At 42.0% G+C, this 15,977-nt stretch overlaps 1 protein-coding gene across 1 annotated transcript in view; it reads right to left on the reverse strand.

Annotated features, from left to right (window-relative positions):
- Nucleotides 1–15,977, reverse strand: part of ARHGEF10 (Rho guanine nucleotide exchange factor 10) — a 113,519-nt gene that overhangs the window by 12,654 nt on the left and 84,888 nt on the right. Inside the window, exon 27 of the mRNA XM_063313865.1 lies at nucleotides 2,162–2,336. Within this exon, the coding sequence (XP_063169935.1) occupies nucleotides 2,162–2,336 (175 nt within the window). The remainder of the gene's footprint in view (nucleotides 1–2,161; nucleotides 2,337–15,977) is intronic.

Below are 15,977 nucleotides of genomic sequence, written 5' to 3' on the forward strand. Positions count from 1 at the left end.
CCCTTGTGCACACCCTCATGCCCTCCCCCACCCGGTAGCAGCCACGTACCTGCCTGCTGGCCTGCTTGCAAGCCGCCTGGGTCTTGCAACTTCCTGCTGGCTTCCCCACTGACTTGGTTGTGGGAAGCCGGCAGGAAGTTGCCTTGCCTTACGTCCATGGAATTCGGTTAACAACAGCAACCAAGACTGCAGGTATTGTTGTTGTTAAGCGATGTGGTCACAATTCAAAACCACATTGCTTAGTGACAGAAATTCCGGTCCTAACTGCTGTCATAAGTCAAGGACTACTGTAGTTGGTGAGAATTATAGAATTAAGAGACTTAATTCTAGAATTAAGACTTAACTAGAGATTAATTAAGTCTCTAGTTCTGGGTATTCTGTTAGTGAGAAAGATCTTACCATACCTTTAGCTGAAAACCAAACTATGGTGATGACGAACTCATGAAAGCTAACTTCATGCCTGCCTGTTCACATACAAAATGTGTATGTGAACAGGCAGGATGACTACTGAAGGGTGTCATCCTAACTAAAATAGCAGTCCTGAGCAGGACATAACCTTTAAATACTGAGCAGTGATTCACAATAGCTTTTATGCCTTCCTCTTGCCTAGTGATTTTTAAATAATGGTCCATGGAATATATCTACATCTAGCAATGCCTATCTGCGCTCCCTAGCAACAGCTTGCCTTCTCCTACATGTTCAGTACAGCTACAGAGTGTAGACTTGCACTTTAATTTTGGAAACACAGGTGTTTGTGTGTATACGTGTACGTTCTATTCTTTATGAAGGAAATATTTCCATACCAAAATAGGTTGAATTAGAAGTGCAAGTAAAGTATGTAGCAATAGAGCTATGTGTTAATGCATTTAAAAGCACACTCCTTTTATTCTGTTATTTTCCCCTTTTCAGAAGTCTATTACCGACAGATCAATGTGTTTGCTGTTTTGTTTTCAACTTTCTCCAGCTTTTGACTATGTCACAAGTAAATTTAAACAGATCCCCCTTTTTCTTGTTCCACATCGAATGAATTTCAGCTACACCCTAATCTTTGTTACTCTAAACAAAAAACTCTATTGAAACTGTCACATGAACAGCCGAAATTGTGGGTGGGGGTATTTTTCAGATAAATAGAAGCAGCTGAAGTGTAATTGTAATGGTGTATGTTTATCTCAAGTTCTTCAGCAGGAAAGCATAGTTTACATTTCTCTTCTCAGTAACAGCTAAGATTAGAAATGTTCCAAATAACTATTTTTTCAAACACACAGGAATACCTATTTCTAAAGCACACACAGAAACAGTTTACCTCTTGCAGGCAAAATATTCAATCCTCTAGCACAGTGACAACAGACTGAAGAAATATTCTCCTGATCCTCAGGAGAGAGGCAAACACAAATGGCTGATTTGCATGTGATCAGGTAGCCCCATAGTTAAGGGCTTTTAAAAGTACTAAAAGAGGGGAGGGCAAAGTGTACATTTAATAAAATTACTACATTTCAAAGAACTGGCAATAGATATGGATGTTCTCCCATTAGCGTAGATAACCTGTCATTAGGGCCACAAGTGCTCATCAGCCTGATTTCAAAAACCCTTAGTAAGCATGCAGTGCAGACTTTGAGTCAGTGTTGACTTTGGCGACTGCCTTGGCCAAATCCCTATACAGTTGTCTTGGAAAGGTTTTCAAAAATGGCCTTCCCTTGCCTTCCTCCTAGGGCTGAGAAAGAATGACTGGCCCAAGGTTACCCAGCTGGCTTCATGTGTAAGGTGGACTAGAACTGACTGTCTCCCAGTGTCTAGCCTGGTGCCTTCACCACTACACCAAACCAGCTCTCTCTGATGTTCTACCTTATTATATTCTTCATCCAGCAGTTTTTTAGAATTACGTTAACACTTGACTTCCAGAGGCCAGTACTTAAGGCCTCCATTCAGACCAATGTTATGAGTAAAAGGTAAGTCACATTTGCGAATGATAGCAAAACTAGACCATTTGGTGCCTTCCAGATGTTTTTGATATTAACTGCCAATGGCAAGAGACTGTAGTAGAGAACATCTGGAGAGTCCAGGATGACCACCCCAGGTTTAAACACTTCAGATTTAATGTCAGGCCCACAAAGCAAGAGTTGTTCAACCAAACAGTCTTGTAATTAATAAATCACATTGGTACCTGATAACATATTGTGAACAAGAGTAGCCACGTTAACATCTTGGAGATGTTTAAGGGTTTCAGTGTGGAAAAGACGAAGAGTAGATCCTGATGTGAAGGCAATCCAGATCCCAACTCCTGCAACAGCCATATGAGAGATCACCATCCCTTCCTCTTGATGAGCTTCAAAATGGCACTGGATGATGGACAGAGGGCATTAAAACACATTCAGTAGGAAGAGCAATACCAATAACCCATATTTATTTGTTTTCTCACAAATAACTGTGTGCCTATTGTAAAGTGTACCATGAATTAAACATTATCTTGCCTTCTAACAAGGATGGATTGAAAAGAGAGATGGCCACAAGGACATCCAAATGTTTATCATGCAGAACTTAACATACAATAGTTGCTCCCTGCTGAAGAAAGGAGGGGCAACAATTTTCACTAATGGCCTATATAGTCCCTATCAACAGTGTCTGTGGGGCTGTCTGTCCATTTGCATCAAAATCTGCAAAATGACAGGTACAGCAGCATTGCAATCCAAGCCCCACCCTTTTAGCACCTGTGTGTCAACACTGTACCTGTCATGAGTACTGATGGCGAGCAGGAGGGGGCCTCTATCCAGGGGGGAAAACGCATGCGTAGTACTGAGGAGTTGAGCAGCCATTCAAAGAGACACAGAACAGACCCGCCTTGACTTTTGGGGTTTATCTGTCTGGGTTTTCCCACGCTTCTTCAGTTTGTTAGGATTTTCTGTCTAATGTAGCAGTAATAAAACACTAGAGACCTATTCCTTGTCTCAGCGTGGTTCCTGGCTGTTAGGACATCAATCCTAACAAACTGAAGAAGCGTGGGAAAAACCCAGACAGATAAACCCCAAAAGTTAAGGTGGGTCTGATCTGTGTCTCTTTGAACGGCTGCTTAATTCCTCAGTACTATGCATGTGTTTTCCCCCCTGGATAGGGGCCCCTTCCTGCTCACCATCAGTACTCATGACAGTACCCATGGATGAAGACAATATATCTGTCATTTTTTAAATGTTGACCCTTCTCCCCGCCCCCCGAGACTCGTGGCCTCTAGTATCTTTTTCCCATGGAATTCCAAAGAATATACTAATCTTCCAGAATAGAAAGATAAGAGGTCAGACATTGGCAAAAGTTGCTTTCCCATTCTCTTCTCTTGGCATACAGTGAACTTCCCTCATTACAAGTTTTGATTCAACCCATAACCTCTTTCCTAAAGGTTTTTGTTCTAGGACGTCAGCTCAAATCGAATGCAGGATTATTTATTATTCAAATTTTGTTACTGCCCATCTCCCCCAAAAGGGGGACTCTGGGCGGTTTACAATAAAATTAATACGATAACAATAAAAGTTAAAATCCCATAAAAATAAAAACAAGTTACAAATATAAAATACAATATAAATAAATAAATATAAAATCCTAGTGACTCTAAAGATTCCAATCCGGTGGGAGGGTCTCTAAGGTGTGAGCCACCCCCAAGAATGGCTACCCACCTTCCCGCCCCAAGGGAGATGGCAGAACCAAGTCTTCAGGGCCTACAGTTCTGTAGGCATACAGTTCCCTACAGTTCTCATAAACAATAACCAATGGCCACAATGATGAGCATTAATGAAAAGTATAATTAAAACATTTGGAGGGTATCAAGTGGCTAAAAAAAATGAGGAAAGGGGGAGGAGGTAGTTAGTAACTGTATATTATCCATGAAGCAAAATGGGTGGTAATAGAACATTAATTTAAGCCTAACTACTTCACCATAAGGTTGGGAGGATAAAATGGGGGAATAAAATTAGGGCAGAATGAAAATAATTAGCAAAAATAGACATAAAATATAGTTAATGAAGTGGCTGACCTTTCTCAATGTAGGTAGAATATAATCTTTTCTCAATTACTAACTCACTATTGTACCCCAAGTGCTCTAACTGCATATGCATTATTAACAATGGATCATGTAATATGTATTTTCAACACTCAGATAACACCACAAAATATTGTAATAAAGCACAATTAAACACTAAAACATGCACCCCAAAAATGATACTTGTGGGATATTCATAACTTTCATTTTAAGTGAACTGCAACCCAGATTTTCCTGTTTCATATTTCTAGTATGATATTCAGATTGCAAATTGGAAAGCAGAATATATTTGGGAGTCCCTCCTTGTGGAAGAGATGGGCAGAGATAAATCTGATAAATAAATAAATCTTACAAAAATACTTTATATATATTTTTTCCAGAAACTTTACAATTAAGGTTTGTATTTAAAGCAGTTGAAGGATTTAAAGCAGTTTCAATTAAGAGTTAGGATAGCTATCCTGCTCCCAAAACCTTTTTGCCCCAAAGTCCTTCAGAGACAGCTATCTGCCTTCAAGACATTGTAAAAATTCAAAGCCTCTTTAAATATCTCCATTTGCAGTGATGATGGTAATACTGAGAACGAGTCATTCACAAATTTCTCCAATGTTTTACAAGAATGGAACCAATAAAATCCTACAGTAATCACAGAACAAATCCCATGATTTATCTATGTGGCTTATGCTTATCTGAAAAGATAGTGAGTTTATTGTTAAAGGGAATAATCAAATAGTCCAATGAATAATAAAATATAAAGATTCCAATAATTTTCTGAGGAAAAAATAAAAACAAAACAGTTGTGATTCCTCTCCTTCAAATCTACAGAAACAGATGGTACCACCCAAGTAACAGTTGGGTGACAGCCAAGAAAGCTACATTTATTTTGTCAAATCATTAACATTAATTATTAAACTATTTTTAAAAGCCTAAATAATAAGAGGTAATTAATTAACCTCAGTTTCTTTACTGAACTCCGTATGTTAAAAATACTTAAGTAAAAATAAAGTGTATAAGGGAAAAAAGGTTGTGTAATGGTTGCCTATTCTAACACCATCAGACTCATGAGCAGGAATTCAAAGATATCTGATTTATTAAAGAATAGTATGCAGGATCACAGAGAAAGCTGAGAATGATAAAAGCGCACCAAAATCAAACTAAAAACCCTCGGTGCAAATGAAATCCCTCCCCCCCCCATAAAGTCTTCCCAAGTTCACAATCCCAGGTGCTCCTAACGGCTTCTGATGGTCTGCGGGAAAAGGCCTTGAACAGATAACATAACCCAAACACACTCCATTGTACTGATTTCACATACAGGGCTTGGTACAAGGTCTCACAGCAGCTCCCTCCCAAACAGAAACATGCGTCAGCGCCATGGCATGTGAAATGTTACGATGTATAAACTACATTGAATCAGTGAACATGACAGGTTGCTGTTAAGGATAAATCCTTAAAGGTGGGTTATTTTTGGATGTGAGGTCGCTGTGAGACATATCATATGATAGTGTGCAGCATTACTATGTTCTTCATGATTACAATATTACAGGTTAGAGGACATTAACATTAAAACATTTCAAAGCTTGTCCTTCAAGGAAACAAAAGTTTCTTGGGGCCTTGAAAAGATGTTTATTCCAAGTTAAAATGCTAAAAAAGGATTAAAACACTGGATTAAAGAACTGATTTAAAAGCTTTACTGTTTGTCTGTTTACCTGTTTTTGTTTTGTTTTGTTTTGAGAAAAATGCAGAATCCTCTGTCTGACTTATAAACCAATCTATGAAGGTGATGAATTTTCACCTACTAATATAGTTGGTATCAGCAGCCAGGAAATTCATCCCTTTGTGAAAGATACATAGCATTCTGGACTCTACCCCTTACATAAGTAATGATAATTGTAAAGATACTTTTCTCATATCTGGGGACAAGTACCTGTTCATAAAAAGCTTTGTGCCAGCAACATGTTGATTTCAGCTAGAGCGAAACATGTATTTTTTTCAGCAAAGTAAGGAAATAGACCACTGGGCCATGACGTTTACTTAGAGGTCAGCTCTGTTCAGTTTACTTCTCCAGCAACCACCTTCCTTCTGGCCCTACATCCGTTCAGTCACTTTCCTTTTCCTTTGCTCACAAGCACAGCATTTTAAAATCAGCTCTTCCATCAGTTTCTGTTCCTGCTGGCATGCCCTGTCTGTTATTAGTTACACAACTAATGCAATATCTTGTTCACTGCTTTCATACTGCAATTCTGACATTTTCTTTTTACAACAAACAACATTTGTGGAATTGCTGAAGCTCCAGAGAGGAAAGCTAACCGATGCGTCAGCAGTAGTCAAAAGGTTGCTGGAAGCAGAAACCTCCTACTAGGAGGTAGGAGCCTCTTTAAAATAAAATAAAAAACAAATGTGGAATGAAAAACAAAGCTGGGTTGGAATCTGCTGAGCAGGGTCCCTATCTGCATAAATACACCAATAACAGTAAACTTTAGTTTAAAATGCTTGCAATTTTCATTTCTGCTTTAAACTTCAAGGAACTTGTAACTTAAAATTTAAGATAACTATTTTAAATTCTGAATCATCTAAACCATAAAGCATTTTCAGACTCACATTAAGATGATTTATACATTATAGTCCATGTACCCACATTTGCACTGAAAAACCTCAACCTGAGTGAGAACAGATGTGTCCACAAACATTCCCTAATCACTTCATAAAAATGCCCCTGTGAATTTATGCCTGATGATCTGTACAAGGCATAATACTTCCCCAACTATAGTAATAGTGCAGGCAGAAATTAAATACATCCACAGTTTATCCTAAAAATAGTAATAAAGTCATCTGAACTTGTCTATGGATTCATACAATACACAAACAATACATCTGACAGGAAGAATGTTTACAAGGAGGCAGAAATACAAAATATGGCACAGCACTACCACTCTATTATCAGAGTGTTCTTACATGCCCAAGGCCATGCTTTTTGGAAATCAGCATAGCAGAAGTACAGATAAAGAAATGTTTATATTTCTCCATTATCTTGCCACAGTTAGGCCTTTTTCTCCAACATTCCTCTTCCCATAGTGAGGAATAGGACAGAATATAATCAGACCACTTCAAAAGCTGGAATACTTTATCTCTAGGAGGCAACCTAGAGATTATATAATATTCTTCTTAACTAGAGGCTTTGAAGTCATCTTTATGAGCAGCTCCATAATGTTCACTGTAGGGTTGATCTTATAACGGTATGTCATCTAAACAAATGCACTTGTATTTTTATGAAGGGGACTAATACATTGGCATTACTTTCTTAATAAATGAGATTTTATTTTATTTATTTAATTTTTATCCCGCCTTTATTATTTTTTTTTATAAATAACTCAAGGCGGGGAACATGCCCAGTACTCCTTCCTCCTCCTATTTTTCCCACAACAACAACCCTGTGAGATGAGTTGGGTTGAGAGAGAGTGACTGGCCCCAGGTCACCTAGCCAGCTTTCATGCCTAAGGTGGGACTATTATTAGTCAAACACTGAATGTTGTGAGAATTCTAAGAAGCTAGTTTCTCATTTACCTTCTGCAAATGGAAGAGTTGTTGAAAGGGTTGTGAACTAGTCAGTCCAATTTTTCCTTTTCTCTGAAATCTTAGTGTCACTTTTCATGCTCCTCTGAATGTATCGGCAAATTATTTACCCAAATAGTAAAATTGACACTTTATGCACATCACTCTTCAGCTAAAAGATCTTTTAGTCTGGCTCCAGTCATTCCTGTATACATGAATACACATGAGAATGAAGGACCTCGGGCAATAGCACATACATGTCATGAGTACTGATGGTGAGCAGGAGGGGGCCCCTATCCAGGGGGGAAAATGCATGCGTAGTACTGAGGAGTTAAGCAGCCATTCAAAGAGACACAGATCAGACCCGCCTTAAACTTCGGGGTTTATCTGTCTGGGTTTTTCCCATGCTTCTTCAGTTTGTTAGGATTTTCTGTCTAATGTAGCAGTAATAAAACACTAGAGACCTATTGCTTGTCTCAGCGTGGTTCCTGACTGTTAGGATGTCAATCCTAACAAACTCTACTACTCCCATTGAAAGAGGGAGGAACAAAAAAATAAATAAAAGGAAGAGACATTTGGGAAAATGTCTTCAGAAAACCAGAAAATTCGGCAAGCCATCAAACAACTGGCAGCAGCATTACAACAACATCAACAAGTAGATCTCCAGATCAACACATTACAAGCAGCCATGCTACAGCAGTTACAACAACCAGCTCCCATTAGCAGCTCCGCCAATAGTCTTGAGATTCCAGGGCAGTCTACCAGAGAAGTTTGGAGGAGAAGCAGGAGAGTTGAGAACCTTTCTCACATAGTGCATAATGTTTTTCGACAGCAGACCAGCAGAGTTTCCGACAGACAGAACCAAGTCACCTTCATTTTAAGTCTGCTAAAGGGCCCAGCAGCCAAATGGGCTATTCCCATGGTGGAGAACAACGACGCAATTCTCAACGACTACCAGAATTTTCTGGCAGGGTTCCGAGCACACTTTGACGACCGGATCAGAGAGGTCACTGCCAGCCGGGAAATTCGGAAGCTCAAGCAAGGCAACAAGACAGTGGGAATCTACATTGCTGATTTCAAGCTGTTAGCAGGAGATCTAGACTGGAATGAGGGTGCCTTGAAAGACCAATTCAAACAGGGGCTGGATGAAGAAATTAAAAATGAATTACTGCGCCAGGGAACACCAGCTACCCTAGAAGGTTTATATCAACTGTCTGTGGTCATAGATGCCAGGCTAGAAGAGCTCAGACAGATGCAGCCGGGGAGAAACAGGGGCCTCAGAGCGCTTCCAGGATTTCCAGCTCTCTCCGCAGCATCTCTTTACTCAGGACCAGAGGAGCCGATGCAGATCAGGGCGAGCAGGAGGCTTATTTCCGAGGCTGAGAGACAGAGAAGGAGAGAGAGAGAGCCCTCTGTTTCTACTGCGGAGTCCAGGGGCACATGGTGAGAGCTTGCCCAGTGAGAAGCCAAGCAAATTCCGTAAGAGCCCCAGGGCAAGCAGCAGAACCAAGAGCCACCTCCACCTCGACTTCCAACCAGGGAAACTCCGTCGGTCTCCCTCCACAGAGCTCAGCAGGGCAACCATCAATGAATTAAGAAGGGCTCATTCTGAGGATTCCAGGCAATCCTTTTACTACTTACCAGTCATAATGCACGTAAACCCAGAGCACCAGGTCAAGCTAGAGGCCCTCATGGATTCCGGAGCTTCCACCAATTTTATTGATGTACAGACTGTACAAGACCTCAACATCCCGACCATAGAATTACCATGTCCCATAGAAGTTGAGACCATTGACGGCCAGCCCCTCAAGGCAGGGCCAATTAGAAGTTTCACAGAACCTTTGCAGCTAATAACGGGAGACCACACTGAGTGGATCCAACTTTATGTTACTGATCACTTGATGTGCCTATAGTCCTGGGCACACCTTGGCTGAAGATCCACAACCCACTGTTGAACTGGACTACGGGAGCAGTCTCCTTCCCAGCTAAGGAATGCCAGCACCACAAGATTCAAGCCGCTCTTCTCTCTCCAGCAACCAACACAGTCACGGAAGCAGGGGGGGTCCAGTTGCCAGCCAAGTATACAGATTTCGCAGACGTTTTCAGCGAACAAGAGGCCACAGCACTACCCCCCCATAGGGACTGTGATTGCACCATTGAGTTGATACCAGGAGCCAAGATTCCAGCAAGGAAACAATATCCCATGTCCCCCAAGGAACTAGCCACCTTAAAGGATTACTTGGACTCCAATCTCCAAAAGGGTTTCATCCGACCATCTACTTCCCCAGCGTCTGCTCCTACCTTCTTCTTACCAAAGAAGCCTGACCCATTGGCACCAGCAAACCAGGAGGCACCCATGAGAGTGGTGCATGATTTCAGTTCCCTCAATAAAGTCACAGTCAAGGAAAATTACCCACTCCCCTAATATCTGATCTGCTGGATCGCTTACAGAAAGCACAACATTTTTACTAGGTTGGACCTCAGGAATGCATACAATCTGATCCGGATGAAAGAGGCGCATGAATATCTGACTTCCTTCGATACCAGGTTTGGTAAATTTGAGTACCTTGTTTTGCCCTTTGGCTTGCCTAATGCAGGAGCCATATTTTCCCGATTTATGAATCAAATTTTCTCTGATTTACTAGATAAGTATCTGGTCATTTATCTAGATGACACATTAATATTTTCTGAGGATGCTACAACTCATGTAACCCATGTACGTAATGTCTTACGAAGACTGAGAGAGAACAAGCTGTTTGCCAAGCTAGAGAAGTGTGCCTTCGATTTAACTGAATTACATTTCCTGGGCTATAAAATATCAACAGAAGGCATATCCATGGATCCTTCTAAGGTCCAGGCAATTCTCTCTTGGCAACCCCCCCGGAATGTGACAGAGGTACAAAAATTCCTAGGATTCTCCAATTTTTACAGGAGATTCATAAATAAATTTAGTGACAGGGCTAAACCCCTCACACAGCCTTTGAAGAAAGGATCAAAATTCATTTGGGGGGAGAGGGAGCAAGTAGCCTTCCAAGAATTTAAGCAGCTCTTTGCATCCCAGCCGCTTTTGAAGCACCCTGATCCCACGAAGCAATTCATAATGCATTCAGATGCTTCAGATTTTGCTATCGCGGCTGTTTTATTGCAATATACTAACAAAACAGAGAATACTTTGCTCCCTTGTGCACTTTTCTCCTGCACGCCCTCAGCAGCAGAGAGAAACTATGATGTTTTTAACAAGGAGTTGCTGGCCATTAAAGCAGCATTTCAAGAGTGGAGGCGCTGGCTAGAAGGTGCAACCTTTCCTGTGAAATCTTGCACTGATCACAAGAATTTACAGCTTCTACAAAACACCAGATCTCTCACCCCACGCCAAATCAGATGGAGCCAGTTTTTCTCCCATTTCAATTTTGTTATTTCTTATGTTCCCGGGGAGCAGAACTGTTTGGCAGATGCCCTGTCTCGATCCATTCAGGCAACCCCCGCTACTCACCAGGAGGTACAGGCTACGATATTACAACCTCACAACTTTCAGCAGTCTATGAGGGGGAACCAGACAGAGATTTTAACAGCAGGCAGACAAGCAGAGGACCTATTTACAAGAGTCAGAGCTCAGCAGCAACAGGACCCGTATGCCAGGGCCAGGATGGATGACCTCCAGAGGGGCCAGCAAGACACTGCCTCCCCATTTAATGTGGAGGCAGGAATCCTCTGGCATAGTGGGCGATTATACATTCCCTCCTCATTGAAGGAAGAAGTACTGAGACTTTGCCATGACCATCAAATGGCAGGCCACGGAGGTGTTTTCAAAACTCTCCATAGAGCTCTGAGAGACTACTGGTGGCCTAAGATGACTGCAGACATAAAGGGTTACATTGCTTCTTGTCATACCTGTAGACAAGACAAGCCTCTCCCAGGGAAGCCCACAGGACTCTTGCAACCCCTACACACCCCTAGTAGGCCTTGGGATACAATCTCCATGGATTTCATCACTGATTTGCCCCCGGTCCAGGGGCTGACTTCCATACTAGTGGTGCTGGACCTTTTCACTAACATGGCACATTTTATTCCTTGCAAGGGCCTCCCATCTGCGCAAGCCACAGCACAGTTGTTTATGGACCATGTTTTTAGGTATAGAGGCATGATAAATCACTTGGTGAGTGACAGAGGCCCTCAGTTCACTTCCAGGTTCTGGAGGGCCCTTTTCCAGTCATTAGGGGTCCAGATCCACCTATCATCATTGCATCATCCGGCTAGTAACGGGCAAGCTGAGAAAATTAATCAATGGTTACAGCAGTATCTCAGGTGTTACACCACTTATCAGCAAGACAATTGGCCAGCCCTGCTCCTCATGGCAGAATTTACTTATAACAACTCTGTGCAATCCTCTACCAAGATGTCTCCTTTCCAAGCACTCTACGGGGTTAACCCTTGGGTGTTGCCCACCTCCTCCCAGCAGGGAACTGTTCCAGCCGTGGCTGATTTTCTTAAAGAGCAACAAGCTGCACAGGAGTTGTTAAAGGAGCAGCTGAACAGGGCAAAGAGTGCTTACAAGAGAGCTGCAGATGCTCACAGACAAGAGGGGCCAGCGATTGCAGTAGGAGACAAAGTGTGGCTCTCTACCAAGTTTTTGACCTCTACCAGGCCCTCCAAGAAGTTGGACTCTAAGTTTGTGGGCCCTTTCACTGTGGTACAGCAGATAAATCCAGTGGCTTATTGCTTAAAGCTGCCAGCATCCATGAAAATCCACCCAGTCTTTCACAGAGCCTTGCTAGCCAAAGACCCTCCCCCAAGTACCTTACGATCGCAAATGTCCCCCCCACCTCCAGTAATTGTGGAGGGAGAGGAGGAATACGAAGTCAAGGAAATTCTGGATTCTAGGAGGAGGGGAAGGGGCATCCAATATTTAATACACTGGAAAGGGTACCCTGAGGAAGAACGCACGTGGGAAAATGCCAGAGATGTGCATGCACCAGCACTGGTTCAACGATTCCATCAGCTTTTCCCTCACAAACCCAAGCCTCGCAGTCTACCAGAGATTCCTCACTTGACTGAGCAAGCAGAGGAATCCCAAGCAGAGGAGTTCGTAAGTTGGCAACCTCCACCCCCGCCAGAGGCTCTGAGGCCAGAGAGAGAGAGGAGGAGGGGGAGCCGCAGCCCTCCACCTCCGGCTTGCATTTCCCAAGGGGGAGGGGGGAAGAATCTTCTAATTATCTAGCTATTTTCCAGCAGCAGCCACCTGGGCCAGAAGCATTATCAGACCTGGAGAACAGCACTGATTCGTCCTTGGAGGAGTTTTCCTTTGAAGAATTTCCATCGTTGCCCAGTTCCCATGGGAGCTTGGAGGGGGAGATGGACTCTCATGAGACCCTGGAGGGAGGGAGGAACTCTGGAAGGGAGGGGGCTGACATGGAATGTGAATCTGGAGGGGAGGGTGATGTCATGAGTACTGATGGTGAGCAGGAGGGGGCCCCTATCCAGGGGGGAAAATGCATGCGTAGTACTGAGGAGTTAAGCAGCCATTCAAAGAGACACAGATCAGACCCGCCTTGTTTGGGGTTTATCTGTCTGGGTTTTTCCCACGCTTCTTCAGTTTGTTAGGATTTTCTGTCTAATGTAGCAGTAATAAAACACTAGAGACCTATTCCTCGTCTCAGCGTGGTTCCTGACTGTTAGGACAATACATCTGCACAATGCTATAAAGCAAGTATCAGGAAGCTGTGACCTCTCCTTACCCAGAGCGTGGGGATCCACTATAATCCAACATAGCTCTAATGCAGCTCTCTCATGGTGTGTCCTACACTTCTGTCCTGCAAGAATTAGCTCACTAATTGAACTGAAACTGACAGAGATTACATCACAGTACTGAAGAAGCATAGAGCAAAATTTTAAAAATTAGCAGCATTATGCACAATGATTAATGAATATATTTCAATTCTTACAAATTAGTACATTAATGTGAAGTCTTTTCATTCCTCCTCCTATTTATCATTTTTGCCCCAGGCAATTTCTCTCATTCTCTGTCAGAGAGAGAACATCTAGAACCATCCTGTTTCCCATGCAAGGAGAACATGACCATTTTGCTTGCTGATGGCTGGGTGAGGGTCTCTTTCTCTTCTTGCAGGAAAAAAAAAACATGCACGTGAACAGCCATAACCCTCCACTTGTTCCTCTGTCTTTTACACAGACCATGATAAACCATTATAGTTGTTGCTATGCTCCCAAGATATTTCTCTGCAATATGAAGCAGCACTAGCCGTAAGCAAGTTTCATCCGTACTTCCATGCCATCTTCCCTTTCCTTCAGACCGAAGAGCCCGGTATTTCTCTGTCAGGCTCTTTTCCTCAAACACTATGGCAACATTAAGGGTTTCAGCACACATTTTCACTGCTACAGCCAATTCTTTTATCACAGTGGCGCCTGAGAGAACAAGCCACTTTTTTGCTACAAGACGACGTTGCATAGTTTGCATCTTTTGCTTCCCCCCTATTTATACACAGTACAAAATCCTTTGTGATTCTCAGTCTGAAGAGCTCTGCCAAGGACTGCAGAATGCTTTCTCAAGCATAGCAAGTTCTGTATAATGGGCCTCATTGTTCATGAAAAGCGAAGGGCTTTTACTCTTTTTAAGAAACAGTGGTGTTTATGTATACTAATAAGGAAGATGGGATATTTTTATTTATGTGGCACATTTCAGGCTTTGTTTTTGGAAAATTTAAATTATAAATTATAATCTTTCGTTTTTATAATTATATATAATTATAGAAGAGACAATATATAATTACTGTTAAGAGGGAAAGCTAGCATGACAATATAAAGGCTACAACATGAATGATAGGCCGGAAATCACAGATAGTGGAACAGGTACCTTGAGTCCATGACTGTGGTGAAATCTCATTTTGAACAACCTTACTTCGAAAAGAAACATTATAACAAATTGTTAAAATAATAATAATAATAATATCTGTCTATCATTAACTCAAGGCAATGAACGTACCTAATACTCCTGCCTCTTCTTTTCCCCACAACAACAACCCTTTGAGCTGACAGAGAGTAACGAGCCCAAAGTCACCCAGCTGGCTTTCCTGCCTAAGGAGGCCTAGCACTCACAGTCTCTGGTTTCTAGGCCAGCACCTTCACTTTACCAAGTCCTATATATTGCTGTGCTTGCATAGACCCCTTTAGGAATAAATAGTATGGGATACCACACAGGGCACAGCCTTGTCCCTCCCCTCTCTTGCCAACACATATATTATCTTGGCTCTCTCATGAACAGTGTTTCAACTCCAGTGGAACCAGACACTGGCTCATGGCTGTGCTAGCCTCTGTTTGGGGTAAAAGCTTTGGAAAACTTCCCTTCTAGCCAAGGGCAGTGCTTATGAAAGCTGAAATATATTTCAATCATTCCTAAAATATAACATTATTTCTAGTTAAATACGTGTCCTGTAACCACTGAAATGAGTTTTATTACTGTGGCTGGCATGAAGCTTAGACCAAAAACATTTTCAAGTGTAGCTGACCTCAGCTTGAATCTGGGATTCCAGGAAGAGTCCAAGCATCATAAACACACAGCAAGAAAGGAACAGTGGGTAGGAAGCAACAGCAACACAAAGCAATGTGCCAAATAATTTGTTCTTTTGCCTTGAAAATATTGAGTATGTGAGAAAGGCTCAACACTGCCTAAGGGCTTTGTTTTGTGCTTGTTTATTAGCACAAACTATTGCCAAATTTAAGCAGCAACATGGCTGCAATTATGTTAGAAAAGTAGGGAAAACAATGATCGGGGAGAAGTTGGTATGAGCAGGTATCTAGAGGCAGGCCTTCTTAGTGGCTACCCCACCAGTATCAAACAGCTTAACTTCAGAAGTCAGGATGGACCCCACCTTGTTTGTTTTTAGGGAGATGGCAGACAGCTTCATTTTGCTGGTCATTTGGGGCATGAGCATGTGTTTGTTGGGCTGCCTTTTTTCCTGATTTCTTTTTCATTTTATATTCTATTTATTTTACCTTTTATGAAGATTATTAGAAGGGAATCTAGGGTTGTATGGGACTATTTGTTTTTATTGATTATATATCACCAGAGTCTGGTGATTGAGGGCAGTATATGAATATTGTAATAAATAAATAAAAGGACAGGATAGACATGATGTGTGTGGGGATCCCAACTGGTTGCATCCCAGAATTGGGAAGGCACCGCTTTGGACAGGGCATAAGAAGAATAAAGCAAGGAGAAGCCATATCTTTGCACCACTTTAAGGCTGCATAAATAATGAAGCTTGATCAAATCAAAAGCATAGCTATTGCACATGGAGCCTATTCATCGACCCTGAATTCCTGACTCCCCTGCCTGCTGACTAGCAGCACAAGGAAGGAAGTCTTACCAAGAGTGTTAATTCTGTGTGCGTGCGTG

The sequence above is a fragment of the Candoia aspera genome, chromosome 1, assembly GCF_035149785.1.
Source record: "Candoia aspera isolate rCanAsp1 chromosome 1, rCanAsp1.hap2, whole genome shotgun sequence".
Lineage (NCBI taxonomy): Eukaryota > Metazoa > Chordata > Lepidosauria > Squamata > Boidae > Candoia > Candoia aspera.